This window comes from Notolepis coatsorum (genome assembly GCF_963971535.1).
Source record: "Notolepis coatsorum genome assembly, chromosome: 3".
NCBI lineage: Eukaryota > Metazoa > Chordata > Actinopteri > Aulopiformes > Paralepididae > Notolepis > Notolepis coatsorum.
In genome coordinates, this window is record NC_140167.1 from 132,665,106 (window position 1) to 132,691,216 (window position 26,111).

Genomic DNA, 26,111 nt, shown 5'->3' on the forward strand with positions numbered 1-26,111 from the left:
ACGCACCTGGAGAAGCCGCGCAGCTCAGTGAGGATTATGTTCTTTGATTTCTCCAGCGCCATCAACACCATCCAGCTGTCACTGCTAGCGGAGAAGCTCTCCGCGATGCAGCTGGAGCACGGCTTGGTGGCCTGGATCAAGGACTACCTCACTGAGAGGCCACAGTACGTCAGACTAAAGGACAGTCAGTCTGACGTACTGGTGAGCAACACCCTCTACACCTCAGACTTCTGCCGCAACTCAAGCGGGTGTCACCTGCAGAAGTTCTCAGACGACTCCTCCATCGTAAGCTACATCACTGACGATGATGAGGAGGAGTACAGAGCCCTGGTGGAGAGCTTCGTGGGGTGGAGCGACAGCAACCACCTCCAACTCAACACCAGTAAGACCAAGGAGCTGGTGGTGGACTTCCGGAGGGGCAAGAAGAGGCCCCCCCCAATTCCCATCTCCATCCGAGGGGTGGATGTGGAGATGGTGGACTCATACAAGTTCCTTGGGGTACACCTGAACAATAAACTGGACTGGTCGGATAACACAGAGGCCCTCTACAGGAAGGGACAGAGCAGGCTGTTCTTCCTGAGGAGACTCAGGTCCTGCAGTCTTTTTACCAGTCTGTTGTGGCCAGCATCCTCTTCTATGCTGTGGCATGCTGGGGAGGCTACATCAACTCAAGGGACACCAACAAGCTCAACAAGCTGGTGAGGAAGGCTAGCTCCGTGGTGGGAGTCGAGCTACCTAGACTTGAGGTGATGGCAGAGAGGGGGATGATAAGGAAGCTGGCTGCCATCATGGAGAACTACCACCCCCTCTACGACGAGCTAGTCAAGATGAGAAGCTCGTTCAGCCACAGACTCATTCCCCCCCGACACTCAACTAACCGCCTCGGACAGTCCTTCATACCAGCGGCCATCAGGCTCCACAACAGTGGGCAGCGACTAGCAGCCTCCAGGCTCCACAACAGGGGGCAGCGACAGCGACTGCTACCAGACATTGACCTGGGACTTATAGGAACCCAAGGAGGACAACCTACACTACCTTAGGCTTACTGCACCTTATGTGGATACTGTGATACTGTGATACTGTGAATAATGTATATTTCAGTGGATACTGTGAATAATGTATACTCAGTAGATAGTAAATTATAACACTACCTTATGCATACTGCACCTTATGTGACACTGTGAATAATGTGAATATTTCTTCAGCTAGTCAGATAGTAAAATATATTGACCATATTGACCAAATTGTTTACACTGCCTGTGTTGTTTTTACTACCTGTACACTGTGTTGTTTTACTACCTGTACCCCTCCCCCCCATGCTGCTATGATGCCTGAATTTCCCCAAGGGGATCAATAAAGGAATATCTTATCTTAACAGTTAAAATAGCCCTTTACACAAACATTACATAACAGACCTTTCATTACAATACTATAATAACAGTAGCCACTGCCAGAATAGTGACACATGTATCACGTGTGGTGAGCACACGCATGCATGCACAATGAAGACAGAAGATTGCGTTGTCTCAATCATTTTAACTATAAAATTAGCTCAAAGTATGAGCTCACTGACTGAAATTTCCAACAAAAACCATCAATTGTCAAATAATATTGATCACATTAACTAGACTAGATGTTTTTGAGGAAATTAGAAAGGGAACAACAACTTAACCCTTGTGTCTGATCAGATTCTTATTTGTTTGATAACTTTGCAGTGATTATGTTTGTAGCCAATGTGGCAAAACTGTGTAATCTTTGAATTATCTTTGAATTATTTTGATTCTCTCTTTCATAAATTGTTTATTCAACTTCAGCCCCAATCATAACCACCAGATATTGTTTTTTGTAATGTCAGATTTAACAACTCCTTTTGGGAGTGTGCCATCTGCCATTCCATTCGCCGCCTCCACTGTCAATCAGTTGTATCGCCTGGTCCCGCCTCCACCAATCACAAGCGGCAGCACGGCTCCATTGTGTGTGTGTGTCCGCGTGAGGGAGAGAGAGTCAGTCAGATAGTTCTCCAACTCTGTGGCAGACAGTGAAATCCTGGTTGTTCCCCACCCACCTGGTTATCTAAAAACTATCGCGCCGCGCCGCGATATAATTTTTTTTTTTTTATAATTTTTTATTTTTTTATCTGTGCAGGCCAGGCCACCGGGAAAACTCCCGGTGCTCCCGATGGCCAGTCTGGGCCTGCGCTAAATCGTCCCCGGACCCCCCAACCTATAGACAGTTCCAACTTCAGTGTGTGAATTACGTTAATCGCACAATTACTCAACTGCACTCAATATTTAAAAACCAATGCTAGTCTAAATAAATGTAGACAGACAATGTACGTATTAAAAAAAAAAAAAAAAAAAAAATAATAATAATAATAATAATAATAATAATAATAATAATAATAATAATAATAATAATAATAATAATAATAATAATAATAATAATAATAATAATAATAATAATAATAATAATAATAATAATAATAACAATAACAATAACAATAATAATAATAATAATAATAATAATAATAATAATAATAATAATAATAATAATAATAATAATAATAATGCAATACAAGTCTGAAAATGAAGGGGTTATGAGTGTAATTTTTAGAAATTAAGGTCTGCCTCTCTAATAAAGGCCTGGTGCTCTTTGCAGCTGAGGTAAATAGAAGACCCGTCCTATATTTGAGGATTTACGGTATGTTGTGGTTAAGGGGCTGCTTTGGGCTCATCAGTAAGGTCCCTGCAGCTCATCTTGGTGACTCTGAGTGACCCTGAATGACCCGTCTTGTCTCCCTCTGTTTTCCCTCTTGCCTTTAGGTGACGGCCCTGTGATAAAAGATGAAATTACTATAACACAGCCGTTACCTGTGGAAATGTGTAAGTGCCTTTTACCTGCTAGAGACTAGGGTTATTTATTACTTTATTTATTCATTTGTTTATTTATTTATTTATTTATTATTCATATTTATTAATTTGTTTGTTTATAATTTTATCATTTGTGTGTTCAGTGTTCCAGGTGAAAGCGGAGCCTCCTTCTCCTGCATCCTCATTGGCATCAGAATACTCTGTGACATCACCAGACCCACAAGTATGTGTGTGTGCGCGTGTGTGTGATGTGAAATGGTTTTGTATTCGAGTCGTTGAATACCGGCAGCTTGGTGCGACTGGCGAGAGCTTGTATGGAACGTGTGAGAATCTAAATTGGCGCGCAAGTGCAGACGCCAGTTCAGTGTCGCTATGCTTTCTTTTTGCTAGTATGGTCATGAAATTGGTATTAAATTGAGCTCCAAGTAGACTTAAAGGTATTACAAAGTCTTAAAGTCACCTTGTTGAAGCCTGCAGATACCCTGTTGACTCCTCGTCACTGGCTGGACACCGTCTCTTCCCTATAGGTCACTGTTAAAGGGGAGAACCCGCCCACTCCTCCGTACATGTTCGGTGACGTGCTGTCCCCCCTGCTGGGCACAGTGGCGTCCACCACAGCCGCTCAGCCGCAGACGCCGACACCGGCGGCTGTCCCTGGAATGGAGACGCAGGCCACGGGTATGTAGGTTTGATTTCAGGGGGAGGTTTCCAGTGTAAGTGTCTGTAATGGTAATATTTTAAAGGGGAACTATCTTATAAATTGCCTTTTCCAGTGTTTAGCCATGTGGGGTTGTATCAACACTGTTGTATATGTCGCAAATTCCATTTTTTACGCATTCCTCCAGTTCAGATGAGACAAGGTCCTCCCCCACTGACATGAATTAGGCACTGCTCTGCATATCTCAGCCCCTGGTTGTAGCCACCGCCCACAATCAACAATTCAATCAACAACTGAGCAAGTGAAAATAATGCGAAAGCGGTTTCCCTGTCACTGACACTTCTGATAGAGAGAGATCGACAGAGAGAACGTGAGGGAGAGACAGACAGATGGAGAGAGGGAGAGAGACTCGAGGCTCTCATACACTGTGTAATGTATGGAGTTAGTACAGGGACTACTTAACGTTAGTCTACATACACCCCTCTTGTCATGCATGCTTACGTTACGCACAGGTCATATGAATCCAGTGCCAGGTTGGGGGTACGTCATTAAAGCCATGGGTTCAACGCTATCTCCATCTTCGTGATTATTATATTAGTTATATTAGTTATATTAGTATTGGCTGAGCGTCCCGCTATACGCGGCCCTGAGTTCCCTTTTGAGGGATCTTTTACTGGAACGAGATTTGGCGAGGAAGAGTGTTTGGTGACCATAACCATGGTCTTATAGGCTACGCCTCCATAGGGGCGGGGCCCGGGCAGGTATGGGTGCATTAAGTTGTTCGTGGTGGTGTACAGTAGGTACTAGGAGATAAGGGGTATCTCATTAGGCTAGAGCGGGACGCTCAGCCAATACTAATATAACTAGGTTATATACATAACCTATCGTTAGCTGTGGTGGAGAAGATAAAGGGAAGCATATGAACTTGTAATTTCTGATGTTAAATGGAATAGTGGATGTATAGTCCAAGAGGGGGTCCCGAGGGGGGGGTGGAGGGGGAGGGAAGGAAGGAAAGGAAAGAGCGAGGAAGAGCGAGCAAGAGCACATGTATTGTATTGTATTTATTATTTTTATGTCTTTTAATCTACATTTATTTTGATTTAACACTTTGATCGCCATGGTTAAATTAATAATTTACCATCCCTAGCCAGCTCTATTTGTCAATGGAGAAGTTCCCCTTCTTTGCAGGGCTATAACTTTTTAAATTCTATTGCTAAATTGACATTATTATGGCCCATTCAATGTCCTATATCTATTGTTCAGGTTGTAGCAACGTTATACTTTTTCATTCACATATTCATACTAAAATATGGTCTAAAGTATAAGTATGTTTTTATCGTTTTCTGCAGCTTTCTCCAGAACTTGATTTATAGCCCCAAATGCATTATATTGATGATCAAATACAGTTTGGTAGCGATCGGTGCCAGATAAAAAATGTCAACTAGAGGTACTTCTAGAAGTTACTACGTATCATCTGATCTTGACCGGATGGGCGGGGGGTCGTTTATAATTCAGTGGGCAACGTTATATCATTCATCTAGTGTGGGTCATATGGTCATCAGACCAGTTAGTAAAGAACACGTTGGAAAATAACGCTGGATTTTCCTCACGCCGTTGGACGATCAGCTTGGAGTAGACAGTTTTCGATTATGGGATGTTGATCTAGATGAACCATTTCCAGGTTGTATAATACTATATACGTCCAAATAACGTTGTTTATTGAGTTAGGGCGAGCGATTGATTATCCAGTGTGTCGAGATGGAGTCCGGCTAACGATCGCGAGTGCCCGGCGAAATATGGATGAGCACTTCCTGTTTGGCGCGTCACTTCCTGTTGGCCGATCTGCCGATCGGCCACCAGATGGCGCTCTTGAACCGTTAGACAGTTGAGTGGAGCTCAGCAGTATATCTCAGGTCCCCGGAGGAGAAATATGATTTCGATCACAGATTTTTGAAATATTGATATCAAAGACGTGTTACGGCGTCTTCGGCAGAATGAGCATGGCGGGGAAAGACGAGTTCCAGCGTTTTCGGCGATGAAAGTGTTAAGTTCTTTAATAGTTGTCATACAGAAGTACAGAATACTTTCATACAAAATGCTTCTTACTGTTACGCTCCAGAGACTGTGCTAGACAAGATAGTATCAAATAACATAATAACATAATATAGCATGTAATTTAGAAGAAGAAAAATGAGGTCACAGTGTTTGGTATAGACATATGTACAATGTTCTGAGTTACCATATAATATACAATACTATGCAGTGTACTAATGTACAGTACTATCTAGTGCAAAGCAGAAATGGGATGAGGTACAATTTTAGGTACAATTTACAGTAAGGTGTACGAGTTGTAGTGCAATCCTTCATCCATAAATATAAAGTGTGGGGAGTGGGTGCTACAGTGTGTTTGTTTAAAGTGGGTGTGTGCTATAAAGTGTGTGGAGTGGGTGCTACAGTGTGTTTGTTTAAAGTGAGTGTGTGCGTGTGGATGTGTGTGTTATGTGCGTTTGGTGGTTGTTGTTGTGTAGTGTTCATTCATTGTTCGTTTAGCAGCCTGATGGCCTGGGGATAGAAGCTTCTTCTGAGTCTTTCTGTGCTCGCCTTGAGACTCCGGTATCGCTTGCCTGACCGCAGCAGTTCAAAGAGGCAGTTGTTCGGGTGACTGGAGTCTTTAATGATTCTCTTAGCCTTGCCCTTGCAACGCTTGATGTAAATGTTCTGGAGGGTGGGGAGCCCCCCTCCAATTGTGCGTTACTGGACTGTCATTATTGTTATTATTATTTCTGTCATTGTCCTGTGATTTATCATTGATTTTTACTGTTACTGTATTGCTTTTCTAGTTTTATGTTAAAAAAGGGAAAATAAAAAACATTTGTTTAAAAAAAAAGGTGTTGCTGAAGACTTACACCGGAGAAAGTGTGGCTCCAAAAGGGAAAATGCGGGTCACAGTGAAATACAAAGACAAAACGCAGGAGCTGGACATGTATGTTATACCAAATGGCAGTGGCGGACTGGGACCATAATTCAAGTTTCAAGTTTCTTTAATAGTTGTCATACAGAAGTACAGAATACTTTTTTTTTAAGATTTATTTTTTGGCGTTTTTATCGCTTTATTTCTACTGGGCAGTCCAGTAGATAGAGACAGAGGAGGAATGGGAGACAGAGTGGGGGGAAGACATTCGGCAAATAACGACGGGTTCGGGAATCGAACCCGGGTCGGCCGTGTCGCGGCTGAGCGCGCTATGTGGTTCGCCACTGGGGCGCCCGAGAAGTACAGAATACTTTTATACAAAATGCTTCTTTCTGTTACGCTCCAGAGACTGTGCTAGACAAGATATGTATGAAATAAAATAGTATAGCATGTAAAAATAGAAGTAAAAAATAGAAGTCACATACGTAGACACAGTGTTCAGTATATACATATGTACAATTTGTTCGATGCAGAATAGAAGTAACTGAGTTACCATACAATATACAATATACTATGCAATATACTAATATACAATATACTATATAGTGCAAAGCAGAAATTGGATGAGGTACAATTTAGGTACAATTTACAGTAAGGTGTACTGAGGTATGGGTTGTAGTGCAAATCCTTTACCAATAAATAGAAAGTGTGTTTAGGTGTTCTAAAGTGTGGAGAGTGGGTGCTGCAGTGTGTTGTTTGTTTAAAGTGAGTGTGTGCGTGTGGATGTGTGTGTTGTGAGTGCATTTGATGGTTGTTGCATAGTGTTATTGTTCGTTGAGCAACCTGATGGCCTGGGGATAGAAGCTTCTTCTGAGTCTTTCTGTGCTTGCCATGAGACTCCGGTATCGCTTGCCTGACCGCAGCAGTTCAAAGAGGCAGTTGTTTGGGTGGCTGGAGTCCTTGATAATTCTCTCAGCCTTACCCCTGCACCGCTTGTTGTAAATGTTCTGGAGAGTGGGAAGCCCCCCTCCAATTGTGAGTTCGGCTGAACATGCCACTCTCTGTAGTCTGCTACGGTCTTGTGCGGTGCTATTCCCAAACCAGGAGGTGATATTGCCAGTCAGGATGCTCTCTATTGTACATGAGTAGAAGTTCTTAAGGATCTTCTGACTGACTTGGAACTTCCTTAGGCGCCTGAGGAAGTAGAGGCGTTGTCGTGCCTTCTTCACAACACTGTCAATGTGTGTGGTCCATGTCAAGTCCTCGGATATGTGGGCTCCGAGGTACTTAAAACTGTTCACTCTCTCAACCGGTGTCCCGTCGATGCTGAGGGGGCTGTAGTCCCTGACCCCGACCTCCTAAAGTCCACAATCAGAGGAAGGGACTCAGAACACAGCCCTGGGGGGCCCCTATGTTGAGGGTGATGGATGAGGAGGTGCAGTTGCCTGCTCTCACCACCTGGGGTCTGCCCGTCAGGAAGTCCAAGACCCACTGGCAGAGGTCATAGTTCAAGCCCAGGTCCCTGAGCTTGGCTATTAGTTTGGAGGGGACTATGGTATTGAATGCTGAGCTGTAGTCGATGAATAGCATTCTCACATAGTTCCCCTGCCTCTTGTCCAGGTGTGATGCTGCTGTGTGCAGCACATGGGCTATGGCGTACTCCGTGGACCTGTTGGGGCGGTATGCAAATTGCAGGGGGTCCAGGTTGATGGGGAGGGAGGAGCAGATGTAGCCCTTTACTAGCTTCTCAAAGCACTTCATGGCTATGGAGGTGAGAGCTACAGGGCGGTAGTCGTTGAGGCAAGCAGGCTTGGATTTTTTAGGTACAGGGATGCTAGTGGACTTCTTCAGGCAGGTGGGGATGACAGCCTGTTCTAAGGACAGGTTAAATATGTCAGTAAATACCGGGGCCAGTTGGTCGGCACAGACTTTTAGGATGCGGCCGGGGATGCCATCCGGTCCTGCTGCCTTCCTGATATTCACTTTTTTAAAGGTCCTCCTCACCTCATGCTCTGTTACCCTGAACACTGAGTCTCCATCAGCAGACCCCCCCCCACCCCCATTGCCGTGGCTTGTAGGCTGGTGTTGTTATTCCCAGCCTCAAACCTCGCATAGAAAGTATTGAGATCATTTGCTAAGGAGATGTCACTGTTCAGTTTGAGGGAGGTGCCTTTGTAATCTGTCATCGTTTTGAGGCCCTGCCACATAGCTCTGGAGTCAGCCTGTTCAAACTGAAGTTCAGTTTTATTCCTATAGCGCCGTTTTGCTTCTTTCACTGGCCTTCTCACGTTGCATGTCACCACCTTGTGGTCACTCATGTTGCCTGCCACGAGCCCGGCGTTGTATGCTATGTGGTGCGCGCTTTCAGAGCTTCACGGACGGATATTATCTACCCAGGGCTTTTGATTTTGGTAAACTCTGATCGTGGTAGTGGGGATTGTTTCTCCCACCAAAGTACGAACAAATTCCCTACCGGGAATTTGACTCAGGCAGGCCAGGCCCATACCCCCCCCCCCCCCCCCCGACAATTGTTTTGTATCTTGCTGCGTTGTATCACTTGGTGGCACTGTTGCGGCGCTGTATACACTAGTATAAATGCGACCTTCAGCACCATGGACAGCAACGCTGTCACAAAACACGACCATACAAGTTTTATACACTACACCAAACGTTAGAATAACTACTTTCCAAATAATGGATTGTCCAAACGTCGGGTTATAATACGAAAGTGTCCTTTATATAGAAGTTTACCGGTGCACGTTACATTACATTTCTCTACTTCACTGGCGCTCTCTTTGATCTACTGTAGTCGATTCATTACATCACTCACCCTCTGCGCTGCTGCCGTCAACATAACGACGCATTCCTTACATCTCTGCAGCTTCAATATCAGCATCCAAATCATCCGTCAGAGTTATAGCTGTTCTATTTCATGGTCAGGTTCCAACAAACTGTCTTCTTTAACTCCCAGTACATCCAATAAACTGCTCAAATGATCAACATTCAGAGTTTCCTTGTCAATTTCAATGTCCATCTGATTCAAAACCTGCGTAATAACACCTCTGATTGCGCCCTGCTTTCGTCTCATTCTTTCAATTTCAGTCCGACGTTTGTCTTCACCCATTCTAGAGCTATCCAAAACTTTCATATCTCCGGGTTTCGGCAGTCGATTTTCTCATGTTTTAAATCAATAGACTTGTTTGAGATTGGCAAGACTTGCGCTGGGTTGTGAATGTCAAGTTAACTCATTCCTGCCTGCTTGCCTGAACTTATATAGAGAGCACATATCCGCGCAAATAGAAACACGTATGCTTGCTGACCTGGCCTGCTTCGGAGTTCAGTGGCCTAACTGCGGGCACAAACAAATAAAACATTTTAAATAAAAAAAGCATTTTCCAGTCTGTCAGGGCAGCCAGGCCATGCCAGTCTGCCAGGCCACCAGGAAAACTCCCGGTGCTCCCAATGGCCAGTCCGCTAGTGCCGAATGGGGGTCCTCCGCTGTTTGGCCGTGAGTGGCTCACAAAAATTCAACTGGACTGGCATGCTGTTAAATTATTGTGTGTGTCAGCAGGAGATGAGTAGAGCACCACGTCTGGGAGACTGTCAAAGATACTCGCAGAGGCACATGAAGTGTTCGGAAAGGAACTGGGAACACTAAAAGGTATGAAGGCAAAGATTGAGGTAGAGGAGAATGCAAGCCCGAAATTTCACAAAGCCCGGCCCGTGCCTTATGCAATCCGCCCTGCAGTAGACGCGGAGTTGAAAAGCTTGGAACAGACAGGAGTGCTGTCCAAGGTGGAGTGGAGTGAATGGGCGACGCCCATAGTCCCAGTAATGAAGAAAAACACAGACACAAAGCCAGGAAGTCAAAGTAAAGTGCGCATTTGTGGGGACTTTAAAGTGACTGTAAATTCAGTGCTCCACACCGTACAAATCAAATCAAATCAAATTTATTTGTAAGGCCCGACAACACACGTTAATGTCCCCATGGGTCGGACACGTCTTCTTTAAACAAGTCAAGAAGAAACATCACAATGAGTCAAGAACAAAACAAGAACACCATAAAGTCCAAAAAAATTTAATGCAACACTCCCAGACATACCCCACGCGAAGGTAAGGAAAAACTCACAAAAACCTAGCAATAGGAAAAAATGCACCACAGGAAATGTGGAGGAGAGAAACCTTAGAAGGGCCATTCAAGGGGGGATCTCCCTTCTTAGATGTCAGTGATAGTAGTGTTGCAGTAAAACAGGCGAACAGTTGGTAGGCATGCACTCATATGTGTAGTGAAACACAGATAAGTGCATGCGATAGCAACTGAACATTTTGAAAGATTAAAGATATAGCTGATAGCAATAGCAACTGAACATTTTGAAAGATTAAAGATAGAGCTGATAACGGATCTATTTGAGGCAAAGGGGCGGCGCAGAGAGGGTCGCATCCTCCCGGTCTTCATCATGGGATAGGCGTTAGACAGCTTGCGTGATTGTGATGGGCGGACATAGCAATAGATACAAGTGGTAAGCATATATGTGAATATAATAGATATATTTAGTAAGCATATTATGTGAATAGAATAGAAGTACTTAACCCAGCAATGAAACCACGTTGACAGACCACGGACAGAAGACGGTAAGAAGCTGATCCATGGCCTCGTGGTGCACGTAGAACAGTCACTGCAATCTTGGCCAAGACCCCAACACATAAATCAAATCAAATCAAATTTATTTATAGGGCCCAACAACACACGTTAATGTCCCCATGGGCCGTACAGATCTTCTTTAAACAAGTCAAGAAGAAAACATAACAATAAGTCAAGAACAGAACAAGAACACCATAAGGTGCAAACATTTTTAGATGGATGCAAATAAATGAAAGAATGCAAGCACTCCCAGACATACCCCACGCGAAGGTAAGGAAAAACTCACTAAAACCTAACAATAGGGAAAAAAAGCTCCACAGGCAGTGTGGAGGAGAGAAACCTTAGAAGGGCCATTCAAGGGGGGGGAAGAGTTAGAGAGTTCCCATGTTTGTGGTGCTGCAAAGGAGCAGACATGTAGTACCCTGTAGTGCCATGTAGTACCATGTAGTACCCCGTAGTACCCTGTAGTACCCTGTAGTGTCATGTAGTACCCTGTAGTGCCCTGTGGTACCCTGTAGTGCCACGTAGAGCCATGTAGAGCCATGTAGAACCCTGTAGTGCCATGTAGTACCATGTAGTACCATGTAGTACCATGTAGTACCCTGTACCCTCTCTCTCCTTCATCCACCACATTGGTCAGCACTATGAGACAAGCACTCAGAGAGAGAGGGGGGGGGGGGGGGGTTGGTACAGGGGTTAGAGAGTTTCCATGTTTGTAGTTGGCGGAGATGGAGCAATAAATACATGTAGTGAGCATATGCATACATGGTGACAGTAGAATCATAGTATATAAGAAAATTGTGAAATTGAGTAATAGATAGAGCTACTGCAAGTGTATGGATACAGGATGAGGTACAAGACAATAGCTCAGGGCCGTATGCCCCGTGGGGCAGGAGAAGCCACACAGAAGGTTCAGCACTGCAGGCCAGACAGAAGACAGTATGAAGCTGTTCCATGGGACCGGTTGAGACAGAGGTTAAAAGGGTTCTCCCATGTCTGCAAAAAAGCAGACATGGGAGCAAATAGACATCCTAACTAAACTAGACAGATTAATCTAAGAGTCAGTCCCCGACCAGGTGAGATCAGAGTAGGTTGAAGGAGAGAGAGAAAAGATGGGTCTTAAGCAGGGATTTAAAAGATTCGACAGAGCAGGCGCCCCTGACGACGGCAGGTAATTTGTTCCACAGGTAGGGAGCGCGGTATAAAAGGCTCTGTGGCCGGCGGATTTCTTTTTAACCCTAGGAATCGATAGAAGCCCCGCATTTTGTGAGTGCAGAGCACGAGCAGGCGAGTATGGAGAGATGAGATCGGATAGATAGAGCGGTGCAAGCCCATTTAAAAAAATTTTGGTGAGGAGTAGCACTTTAAAGTCAGATCGGGCTTGGCGGCTAGGTGGTGTAGTGGGAAAGGCGCTGGCCACCAATGCAGGAGACGCTGGGTTCGAGCCCAGCTCTCCGCATTGCTATCAGCTTGGCTGGTCGTTCATACTAACAGAATTGGCAGTGTTAGGGGTGGGAAAGCTGATGGGTGGGGATCGGACGTTGTGGACAGCGACTCCTACAGGTCGGTTGGTGCGCCTGCGCAGCAGAATCAGGAAGCGACAGGGGCGGCGTGTCCCTCCCACGCAGACCCCCGCCGCTGAGAGATCGCGCTGTGCAGGTGAAAAGATGCGACGGCTGCTTCCTCGAGTACCGGAGGGGACACGTGATGTAAGGCTTTGTCCACATTGCAGCCGGCTTGTGGGAGGCATGGCCTAACAGCGTTTGAGACAGGGGAGTGTAGAATTGGACGATACGAAATTGGGATGGGAGAAAAATAGAAAATGGGAGAAAAAAGTAAAAAAATAAAAATAAAAATCAGATCGGGCTTGAATAGGAAGCCAGTGTAGGGTGGACAAAACTGGTGTGATGTGATCAAATTTTCTAGTTTTAGTTAGTATCCGTGCAGCCCTATAGAGGCTCCTATAGAGAACATCTTCGCCTCCCTGTCACTAAAATGTACCTGGCTCAAGTTTACCTTCAGATGGAGGTTGAAAACTCAAAGCTGTATCTGACTATCAACACACACAAAGGCCTTTACCAATGCAACCGCCTTGTGTTTGGTATAGCTTCAGCCCCAGCTATCTGGCAGAGGACAATGGACCAAGTACTACAAGGAGTCCCAGGTACACAGTGTTACCTTGATGACATTCTTGTCACTGGCAAGGATGATCAGGAGCATCTATCAAACCTGGTACAGGCGCTCACAAGGCTGCGGGAATATGGACTTCGAGCTAACCAACCAAAATGTGAGTTTTTCAAAAAGGAAATATCCTACTGCGGACACGTGATCAACAAGAACGGCCTACACAAATCTCAGGACAAGATTGAAGCTGTGAGCTTAAAGCACCACCACCAGAGAATGCGTCTCAGCTCCATTCTTACCTTGGACTTGTAAACTACTATCACAAGTTTTTACCCAATCTATCAACTGTGCTGCACCCTCTGAACACACTTCAGGCAGGAACACACTGGAAGTGGACTGACAGCTGCAAGAAGGCTTTTCAGGAGTACTCGCTCACTTCAATCCGTCTTTACCCATTAAGTTAGCATGTGATGCCTCACCTTACGGCATTGGAGCGGTGTTGTCACATACGTTTCCAGATGGCTCAGAGAAGCCAATAGCCTTTGCCTCAAGATCATTGACTAAAGCTGAGCGCAACTACGCTCAAATTGACAGAGAGGCCCTCAGTCTCGTATGGGGGGTCAAGAAGTTTAACCACTACCTGTATGGTCAAAGGTTCACACTTCTGACAGACCATCAGCCTCTCATATCTATCTTCAATCCCCGGAAAGGCGTTCCGATAATGACGGTGCAGCGGCTACATCGGTGGTCACTCTTCCTGGGGGCACATCAGTATGACATCGAGTTCAAGGGGACGAAACAGCATGGGAATGCTGACGGACTGTCACGTCTACCCCTGCAAACCGCAGAGACAGCCGCAGCTGTAGACCCAGCAGAGGTGTTTCACACCGCAATCGTCAACCAGCTGCCAGTGACCAACGCTCTCATCCAAAAAGAGACACGCAATGACCCCACACTGTCACAGATCTATGACATCACTGTGAAGAGGTGGCCACAACACGGTAACTCAATGTATCCAGCATTCTCAGCGAGGAGAGAGCAACTGTCAGTGTGCCAGGGAACGCTGATGTTTGGTTTACGAGTAGTGATTCCGTCCAAGCTGCGCACCAGAGTGTTAGAAGCATTACATGAAGGACACCTGGGAACCGTAAAGATGAAGAGCCTGGGCCGCAGTTATATGTGGTGGCCAGGAATCGATAAGCAAATCGAGGACATGGCAAAGAGCTGCCCCGGATGTCAGAAGATGCAGAATGTACCACCACAGGCTGCTCTACATCCATGGGAATGGGCAACATCACTGTGGCAACGAGTACACCTTGATTTCGCAGGACCATTTAAAGACTCAATGTTCTTGATCGCTGTAGATGCTGTGGGATATTGTGGATATCCTGAAGAATGTTCTCAGTCAACCGAGGTTCAGTTAATAACAAGGTTTATTAACCAGACAGATAGAAATATACATAGTAGTTAGAGAGAATGGCTGAGGCTCTCGCCTCAGGTGGTCAGCTGAAATCACCCAGGCAGAGATCCCGAATGCTGTCGGGAGAAGCCCTATATAGTGAAAAAGGGGGGGAGGAGGTCCCATATGATAGGTCAAATGGGTGGAGCGGGGAACACAGGATAGGGAATTAAGGGGAGGGGGGGTGTCTTTACATGAGAGTTGGGGAATCAATATATTATTCCACAGTTAGTCCGTTTTTCTCTTCATAATGTGGGTGAGATTAATATATAATATACCAGGATTATTTGGAACAAGCAAAATATTGAAAAGTGAATAGACATGGTAAAAGAATGAGATAGTTGTAATGATAATGAATGAATAGAAAACAATTAAAATAATGAAAATGTTTGCCAACGTGATCAGTTGGTTTACCGGATTATTGAATAAAATTAATTCAAATCCTTAATTTGGTGGTTGGCATAACAGTTTAAAATAGAAATATTTACATACATGATTCATGATTTGATTGACTGGACTAAAGTCTGTGTTATTTTGATATCAGAGATGTGGGAATATCACCCTTTTCTTTTATTAATAATCTCAAATACCTATATCAATGAGTGGTCCTCAACTCTGATATCAAACACCAGACAACACAATCATTAGAAGCTCTAGTTGTGCCTATATCTTGGCCTGGCAAGTGTCTTCATGATAAGTGTCTTCATGATAATATATATGGGAGCTAAGATCATGGTTGTACACATACAAACATAGTAATATTTACAATAGACATTACCTTAGTGGCTAATGTATATAAAGAGAACATTTAAAAAAAATATATATATAAAAGATGATTATGCTACCCGTGTTAAACTACATGTGTATATAATTTAGATAAAAGGTTTTATGCATTGTTCTAGTATATTGTGCATATACTACCTGTAAAGGCCCAAATGGATTTAATGTGCAGTGGATTTATGTGACCAGGGGGTGGCGCTTGTTTTATTTAAGCGTCAGGTACACTTGTATGAGGAGGAGTTTTGACCCGGAAAGGGCAATGGTTTTTGACCGCACGCACGCACGACGCAGGTCACAGGTCGAAATGTTTGTATGTAATTAGTTATTGTATTCATTATTATTTAATCAGTTTAAGAAGACATTCTGCTGGCACGGTGAGGGAAAATAAATACCATTTTCCCAGTAAAGCTGCCTGCATGTATCATTGAGACAAAGGACTGTTTGGTATCAGACCAGACAAGTAGAACAGCGCGTCAGCCAGTCTATCTACGGGATCAAACTGCTCAGTAGCTCCGTATAGATAGGAGCTCCTTTAATACTATCAATGGTCAAAAACAACACTTGGTGTCTTCTTTTATGAGACAACAAACCAACTGATTTAACAATATAATTTTGGCACTTAAGGTTGTTCAAATGTGATGTAATGTGACTCTGTGATCATTCTTTCCTTTAGCACTCCATTGTTGCTTGTTATTATAAAATGTATTAGTGCCATCTTATTGATTGTATTTCATCACATTCTTAGTTCATAATTTTCCAGCTACATATGAAATTTGTGAAACAGTTCTTGTTTGTGGAGGCCTGAATCTGACAGATGTCGCTTCGCTGTTGACAAGCTGTTCTCTGCCAGGGGTGCATTATTCTGTGGTGGTCTTGTATCGTACATTCAGTTGATGTTTCTGTGAGTCTGTCGTGTGGCAGCGCCAGACAGTAAGACAGTAATCTAAAAAAAATAACAATGTGGACAATAAGTGTTAGGCATTTCTTGTGTGTTCAGGTCGCCATCCACTCCTTGTCATTGCGGTACCACTTGATGGAGGGCGAGGGTTTGCCGGTGTAGTGGCCAGTCATCGGGACGTTCTCTCTCACACGGATGACAATCTTATCATTGGAATCCACCTTGATGGTCGGGGCTCTAGTTCCCTTCTGCAGGTGATGGGTTTGGTCTGTCGTGGGCCGCCGGGGTGAGGCCACATGTCGTCCTTCCTGTCTCTGCTCCCCTTCCTTTGGGGACTCTGTGTCGTGTGGGCTGGGTTGGATGGCGGCTCTCCCACGGTTGCTGTCCTCGCCCTGGTTGTGTCCCTCTCTGTCTGGTCCCGTTGTCGTTCGTGGTTCAGTTCAATCACGCGTCACTCCTTCTCACTCATCCTGTCCTCTCACCAATATGATCTGAGGATGTTAAAAACTGCCTTAGAAAATGTCTCATATATATATTTCAACACCTTTCTGCTAAAGAGGAAAATCATTTAAGATTAGTTCAATTCACTGTAACTCAATTCATTGTGTAATACCATTATGCATGTTCTTTATTTTTGTGATTTGCTTGAACTTACCGTTGAGTGGATGCATCTTCTTACTAACCTGTCCTTAACGGTGTCATATCTTGGAGGGTGTTTGGGTCATGACCTCTCTGGTTCTCTTTCCACTTTCTCGCCGCTGTTTGTCAAAATGTTAGCATAGAGAAAAACAAAACAACAGAAAACCTCTAGGCAGCCAGGTATTTTGCATGGAATATACTCATTCATTGTCTCGTCTACCTAAGTAGCATTAATTAATTTACCTCTAATACACCAAGAATAAAAATGTACCCCTAACTAACCTTACTGTCATGCACTTGGCCTAATAACTAACCTACACTGTAGCACTCAATACTTTGATGAACATTGTTACTCAGCTGATAGAGTTGTGCCCTGTCGCACAGAACCTGTAAGTCGCTTTGGATAAAAGTGTCAGCTAAATTATCAATGTAAATGTACACCTTGTGGATGTTGATAATCATTGTGTAGCTCCTGGCGGTTTGATATTTGCAGTCATGGAAAGTACTTGAAATAGCAAGGATTTAGTGGTTATAAGCAGAGAATAGAGGGAGGAGATAGCATGCAAGTTAAGTTGTTTTCATCATTAATCTTTCATCTTGGGCACTTCTACTTTGTCTGGGTTTTAATCAGAAATCATATCTCTAATTCGTGTGCCTTTTTGACCAGAGAGATGATGAAAACACTGGTTAGTTATTCTGTTAGTATGGGAAATAAGTAGCCTTTCATAACTGCAACATCATCACCTGTGTCTAATTCATGATAAATGAACAAGGGTATGTTCATTTTAAAACATTGCATTTATACTATACTAAGTTGAGTCTCTAGGTATGGTCAGAGTCCTCTCTAGCTATTTGCATTGTCTTTCAGCTCCACACCATCTTCAGCTGATTCTCGTGTTCAAATGTAGATTATTTGGGGTCTCAATTTACATGACTGCAGTTGGTATCTCTCAGTCAATGTCTTGTCTGTATTCACATGCAAATCATTGGAGTTTCAGTCTTTTGTGTGTTTACACTGTTCTGTAATTCAATTTATAGTTAAATCTGTCTGCCTCTTGGTTGTCTGCTTGGTTCCTGTAATCACAAAAAAACATGTTAATTTCCCACTCTTTTCTTTTGTTTTCGTCTGAGTGAATTCTCCTTGACTGCCTGTGTGCTCAACACACATGAAAAGAGGAGGCATGATTTGGCCTCTCATCTAAAAACATTATCTGCATTTATTCATTATCTCTATAGAAAGGTTGTTGTTATTCCTTCTTTAGCTTTTAGATCAAATCTATCCAATTGATTACAATCCTATTTAATATGTTTTATAATTGAGAGGGCCAGTTATTTTTCCTTGCTTCTTCAGATAAACCCATTAATTCAAGTGAATATAACCTGCTTGTTGATCTAAACCTCTTATTTTTTTAACATAATTGTAAAAGCTTATAAGGTCTAATCGCCTATAATGGGAGTAAGTGTGTTACTCATAAATTGTTTCTGCTTGGGGAGCTGTTTTACTCTATAGTTTGTGTCAAAGTATTCTAAGGTTATAAAGTCAAAGCTAACGTTGTGGAATATGTTATATTTGATACACACTTCTTTATGGTACCCTGTATCAAAACAATAGAGACGTGGGAGTTAAAACATACACTGTTTTAAAACAGAAATGTTTTGTTGAATAAACTTAGCACATTTGCCTTATCACTAGCCTCACGTAGATTCTAAGATGTAGACACCTATTTATGATGATCTAGTCTACCGGTGTGCTCATGTAATGGAGGTACCGCAGTCTATCCACAGTCACGAGGTACAGTAAGTGAAGTGGCTGTGGACGTTAAGCGGTACTGCAAGTAAACTCACTCCCCAGAGGCATCCAGACCCAGTAGCAAGAGGTGGATTCACCTCTTGGTATAGTGGTCTGTGATGCCGCCCATGACGTGGGAGATCGGGGTTCAACTCCCACTCAGGGCGATCCCTTAACAGGGGTTGAATCGACAAAACACAACGCAGTTAAGATCAGACCGGCTATACGTGGTGCCGTGACCCGGATGCCCTGGGTGGAGTGAGTTTAGGGGGGTGAGTGTAACGGAGGTACCGCAGTCTATCCACAGTCACGAGGTACAGTAAGTAAAGTGGCTGTGGACGTTAAGCGGTACTGCAAGTAAACTCACTCCCCATAGGCATCCAGACCCAGTAGCAAGAGGTGGATTCACCTCTTGGTATAGTGGTCTGTGATGCCGCCCGCGACGCTGGAGATCGGGGTTCAACTCCCACTCAGGGCGATCCCTTAACAGGGGTAGAATCGACAAAACACAACACAGTTAAGATCAGACCGGCTATACTCACAGATGCAACAATCTGAGACAGACATTGAGATTAGCTTTATGTGACTTATAACCAGTGGTGCAGTCGTAATATGGGCCAAGGCCAAACGCCACGTGCACGCGCGCTCCCGCGCACGCGCGTGTGCACGCGCGCGCGCATACATGTTCCCTCGGTTGCGCACAGAACAGATGATACAACTTGTCTCATCCTTCCAGTCGGGAGATCAAGCAACCCCCCACCTACAGGGCTTGTATTTGGTTGTCGGTATCCTATTATTATGCAAAGTCTAGGTGATAAGTGCCGGCGGCCGGGGTATACGGCGCGACAAGTCATTTTTGTGTGGCCGGCCGGCACTTATCACCTAGACTTTGCATAATAATAGGATGCGCATACTTCTGCCTCAGTGACGAAGCCCAAACGTCGTTTGACCGCGTATGCCCAGCACTGCACCCCTGCTTATAACGTGTATATTAAAGCAACCTAAACCTCAAGTGATCTGAGATAGTTGTAATTCACTGTAACTGTGACGATAGTTATGTCCTGCGGTATCAAGGTTTGTTTCATACTCACCGGACAAGCTGTTGTGCTGACGTCGTCCTCATAGTTCAGTTCAGTTATTGAATAACCTTATAATTTGCCCCCTTTTGTGTTTATGTGTATCTTCAATCGAATATGTTCCATCCTCTATTCGGTTGAAGATAGTTTAAGATTAGTGGTTGAGGCTGTAACACGCTACGTGTCGTCAATGCAGCGCTCGGCGCGTTTCTCCGGTGGTCTGAGACAATGGAACCGTGGAAAAACTTTTTTGTATTTTTTTTTTTTTTTTGCATCTCGCTAAAGTACAAGTTCCATTAGCGTGTACATACACATAAAATTTAAAACAGATACTACACGTGGATTTCATACACCCTCGGCCTCGGGCATATTAAACTTCACGTTAGCCCACGGATAGCTTCATATCAAACTCATAACTTCATGGCGCACACCGTGTGACGTCATCGCTCCAAGCAACGTTCACGCGTTCCATTCTTCTCGGAAATAGCGCATTCAAACTCTCCACGAGTACTCGATAACCCGGAAGTCAATATAACGCTTTGTTGACACCGGAAGTCACTCTCCTAGCATGTCGCGTGAGTTGCACCCGAGACTATCGCTTCATGAGCGTCTAAACACACTATCAGTATGGGCACAACTATCCCGAGTGATATAGGATCTTTGTATATGAAAACAAAGTTATGTCCTGTATAACGTTAACTCGTCGCCCAATGCTCGGCGTGATATCAGCTGGTTCTTAACTCAATAAAGCAACACGACGGGTTCTATAATACTGTGCACATACAAATGAAACTTAAACAGACAAACAAACAAACATAATACATAAAAGATAACGTGTGTGTATACCTGGTCTGTATCGGATCGCTGTTCGTTTAATCGACCAGCACCATGCTGCGATAAGGCTTGGATACCCTTGATTTACCTATACATCGTCATTAAAGCATAACGACCGAACCTGAACTTCGAAATTTACCAGCGATATTTTGTAGATTCAATATACCATTTTACCAACACTCACGGTCTCGGAACACCCGCGACTAATGTCCCGTTTAATGTAGGACTAACGTCCTACCGGAACGTCCCGTTGTTATTCTACCCGCCTATCTGTAATGACAAATGGTTCACCTAATCCGAATACATCGTTTTCAGGAATGGAAGAGATCGTAGGCTTAGTTTGAGGTTGAAACTATGAATATTACAACGATACTCTGGTAAATCTAATCATGATTCTACCAGCTCTCGGTCGTTCTTCCCGCCTATTGCAGAAGAATCATAGAACAGTTTCTAACAGAGTAGCGTTTTCCAAGGATATCACGTCTACTAAGCCTACGTATCTTACCTTGTTGCCTATATTTTAGTCTGCACCAGCTAGACTAGGGATAGCAATCCAACAACCTATGGTGTGCCTTAGCTTTTGGTCTGCACCAGCTCGACCGGAAATAGCATTACAACCCAGCAAATCCTCTCAGAACCGCCTGATAAGGACCGGGGTACACGCGTTTCCCCCGTAACGATTCACAATACAGATCAGATATATTAATGCACATTACTCTCACTAAGCCATGATCTCAATATTGACAACATACCGTAATATTCACCTGGCACAGAGAAAAGCGGGAAGGTTTTAATTCCTTGCCATATATTTGGTCGACCATTCTATTATACTCACTTTTCTCTGAATAGATGAAACAATACAGCATGCCGGGAGGACGCAAAGAGTCCATCACAAGTTCGTAGACGCCAATTGTGGGATATTGTGGATATCCTGAAGAATGTTCTCAGTCAACCGAGGTTCAGTTAATAACAAGGTTTATTAACCAGACAGATAGAAATATACATAGTAGTTAGAGAGAATGGCGGTCAGCTGAAATCACCCAGGCAGAGATCCTGAATGCTGTCGGGAGAAGCCCTATATAGTGAAAAGGGGGGGGAGGAGGTCCCATTTGATAGGTAAAATGGGTGGGGGGGGGACACAGGATAGGGGATTAAGGGGAGGGGAGGGGGGTGTCTTTACATGAGTTGGGAAATCAATATATTATTTCACAATGCGCATTCAAAATGGCCGGAAGTGATCAAAATGAAGTCAACTACATCTGAGAAGACCATTTCTGTGCTGAGGACTATGTTCGCCAGGAATGGTTTACCACAACAGATATGCACAGACAATGGATGCCAGTTAGTTTCTGATGAATTCCAGACGTTTGTAAAGAGAAATAGAATCAAGCACCTCACATCTGCACCATACGATCCAGCCACAAATGGCTTAGCAGAAAGATTCATGCAGACATTCAAGAAAACAATCAAAGCGATGGATAATGAAGATCTACCGATCCAGCACAGAATCGACAAATTCCTCTTTGCATATCACAATGCCACACACGCCACTACCAACCAGACGCCAGCGATGCTGTTTCTCAAAAGAAACCTGAGATCTCACATGGATCTTCTCAAACCAGATGTGTGACGTGGAGGACAAACAGTTCAAACATCTCAACGACAAACCAACAAGGAGCTTCAAAGTAGGACAGACAGTTCTCGATCATGATTATCGGAAGGACAAGTGGAACACTGGAACAATCTCTTCACGTGATGGAACACTGATGTATACTGTGGACTAGGGCTGACCCATATTCATCAATTAGTCGACTAATCGGTCGAAAGGAGCCGTAGTCGACTGCCAACCTCTTAGTCGAATACAAAAACAAAAAAAACAATTTTTATAAAAAATAATTACATTTTTCTATCATTATTTCCAAAAGAAAAGAGGCCTAGAAGCGTGGCTAACGCTAATGGCACGCATACCAGAGGCTAACTGCCTACGAAAACAGGCACAGAGGCACTGAAAGAGGATTTCACCCATCTAATGAACACACAGACTAGACAAATATCAAGATGTATCCATCATTGGACCATTTGCATGCTTTTGCAGAGGACAAGAAGCCTTCAGTCGACTCCTTCAGACATTAAGCACCCCCCACAGCCCAAATGGAATGAAAAAATTTAAATAATTTTTTTTAAATATATTATAATTTTGTATTTGTATTTTTTATTTTGATTAGTAGTCGACTAACGGCAAATTTTGGCCTATCATAGTCGACCATCCAAATCCTTAGTCGGGGACAGCCCTACTGTGGACATGGGAGATGATGTATGGAGACGTCATGTTGACTAAATCCTGGACACTCAGTTACAGAACAGTGTGTCACCTGGCCTGGACTCACCTGAGCAGGAAATAGACAATCCAGTTTGCTCAGCACTACCCACCGAAGCTCTGTCCGAAACTGAGAGCTCTAGTGCTGATACCTCACCACCTGAGATGTCTCCACAGCCTGGTTCCCCGCTCAAGCGAGCCAGTGAGACGCTACCCAGAGAGGCAGCGTAAACAGCCTCAGAGACTTGATGTTGTTGTTTGTGTATTCAGACATGTTTGAAAACATAATGTCATAGTTAATAGACATTTGGTTAAGGATTGATGTAGGCCATACATTTATTGTGGAAACATTTATTATGAATTATTGTTATTACTTGTGTTTATATAGGCCTACCGTTAAGCTAAAGGGGGAGGATGTGTAATGTATGGACTTAGTACAGGGACTACTTAACGTTAGTCTACATACACCCCTCTTGTCATACGTTACAGGTCATATGAATGTAGTGCCAGGTTGGGGGTACGTCATTAAAGCCATGGGTTCAACGCTATCTCCATCTCTGTGATTCTTATATCATGTAGTTGTGTAATTAGACAACGACACACTGCAACTCGAGTCATCTCGGAGCATTTACACACACTCCCGACTCTCGGAGCATCTCTCCTCTCTCTCTCCCTCTCTCTATCTGTCTCTCCCTCTCTCTCTCCCTCTCTATCTCTCTCTCTCCCTCTCTCTCGCTCGCTCGTTCTCTGCTCTCTCTCTATCAGCACTCGCATTACGTCAACCTGTTGCAAAATATCATAGCGCACACGCACACTCCCACGCGTATTCCGATCCGTGCAATAATATTCACAGGGGTATATATTGCAGCCATATGAAGCCATATGATCATGTTATAGACATGCAGCCATATGATCATGTTATAGTCATGCAGAATGCTAAAGGTAGAATATTGAGTCACAGTTTAGATGTTAATGCACATTGAAAATCTATTTGACTACTTCTCTCCCCCTCCAGTCCTGCCGACGGCCACATTGAAAGCCAGCACCCAACGGTACCTTTTTTCAGTACTTTACTCTCTCTCTCTGAAGTCAAAACTTCACAACACACAATCTAAAACCCCTCCCTACCTACCTCCCTCTCCCAAACCGTTCCTACAACAATTTTTTTTAATGTTGCATGATCATGTATACATTTATTATAATTTTTTTAGGTCTAAATATCAACATTATCTGGCAATCCTCAGTAAATACTATCAAACTACTCTGACGTCTTTCCAAAGATCAGATATGGGACACGCGCGCACACACACACACACACACACACACACACACACACACACACACACACACACACACACACACACACACACACACACACACACACACACACACACACACACACACACACACACACACACACACACACACACACACACACACACACACACACACACACACACACACACACACACACACACACACACACACACACACACACACACACACACACAGAAAAGCAGAATGGCTTAAATTATTTTAGAATATCTCAGCTAATGAAGTTAAATGTTTATTATTACCCAGTTTGTTTTATACTGCAACGGTTTTGTCGAAAGATTTGGTTGTTCCTCGAATCAGGACAAAATATTAGACACAGGACAATGAGTTCAAACATCATGTATGGTATTTATTGAATAATCAGAAAGCATAATTACATGAATTATCGGGTGGTCCATGGATCACTACAAGCTTGTTGACAGCAATGCAGTGTATAGCAGAGTCGCCAAGGAGCTCTCTCCCTCTATTCTAAAATGGTCTGATATACTGTCTCACCTAGGGTGTCTTCGCTGGCTGACCAATCAAGTGTGAGACACCTGTGTCCTTTCCCATATGATCCAGCTCGGTTATGTAACAGGAAAATGCACAGGCACCCCCCCCCCCCCCCCGCCGGCCAGCCACCTTTCTGGAGATAAGGGGGCCCCTGTAACCTTGGCCTAAAAGCCTCTCATTGTAAAAGGCAACCATAGTGTTCTCAAATATCTATGATGCTGATTGTACTGTAATCCTATTTATCAATGACTTTTAACTTAATCAATGTTCCTAATTAACTAATATATTTATATATGATATAAGCCTGACGTTAATTTCCGACATAATCCCTCCTGTGGTGCTCTTAAGCACCAAATACATAACTAATTAAACTTTTAACCTGTTCCACCCCAGGTGAAAATCTGCATAAAATGTATACCTAGGTAAATGGAATATTGCTCCACTTCTACAAGGACTATTTGCATATTCTTGGTATCTAGGAACATCTATGGACCTCAATGAATGTATTCTCAGTGTCAGAAATATTGTGTCTATTACTAGGCTTGCTTAAATTCTGATGAAACAAAGGAAAATATGAATTATGATTTTTCTTTTCATCTTTGACAGTGAATAAAACCATGATAATAATGACCAAACTTAAAAAACTGCCACTGAGCTCATTCAGTGCCCTCTTGAGATCATGTGTACAAAAGATCTAAGGAAATTAATAAAGGGAAGATGATCAAATTGAAGGTTTTGTATATACAGTACTGAATTCTCCCATCCGGACCAATGCAATTTGAAATATTATTATAGAATATAGAATATATGCTTATACATTACCTTATTATAGCCAATTCGCACATTTATATATATACATATAGTATCTTTCAAATGGCAGAGTTCAATTTGGATATAGTATCACCAGGCGTGCATAATAACATATACTGATATTTAATGTAATCGACTGTACTTTTTTATTTCTCCCAGTGTAATCATTTTGTAACTAATTTCAGATCTAATTATTCCTACATGATTACAATAGTGTGGAGAAACTGACTGCATTTCAATATTTGTCAAAAACGTTACCTTTTGTAGCTTATTATCGCGAATCATAACAATTATTGATATGATTCATTCAGAACGCTGAACTTTGAAACACCATATTGGACCACAGGAAGTGCAGAACGGAGAAATTCTGACACTGAACGATAGACAGCGATCTCCTCTTCAAAATGGCTGCAAAAATATTCCAATTCCCATGGTTCAAAATTTCCATTTCCGCTTCCGGGTCAAAACACGAGTGGA

The 26,111-nt window shown here is 43.4% G+C and overlaps 1 protein-coding gene across 2 annotated transcripts in view; it reads left to right on the forward strand.

Annotated features, from left to right (window-relative positions):
* LOC311224813 (cyclic AMP-dependent transcription factor ATF-6 beta-like) overlaps positions 1–26,111 on the forward strand; it is a 106,986-nt gene that overhangs the window by 46,061 nt on the left and 34,814 nt on the right. For both annotated transcript variants that reach the window (XM_084309939.1, XM_084309940.1), the window contains exons 3-5: positions 2,823–2,882; positions 3,014–3,093; positions 3,398–3,548. In XM_084309939.1, coding sequence (XP_084166065.1) covers positions 2,823–2,882; positions 3,014–3,093; positions 3,398–3,548 — 291 coding nt within the window. The remainder of the gene's footprint in view (positions 1–2,822; positions 2,883–3,013; positions 3,094–3,397; positions 3,549–26,111) is intronic.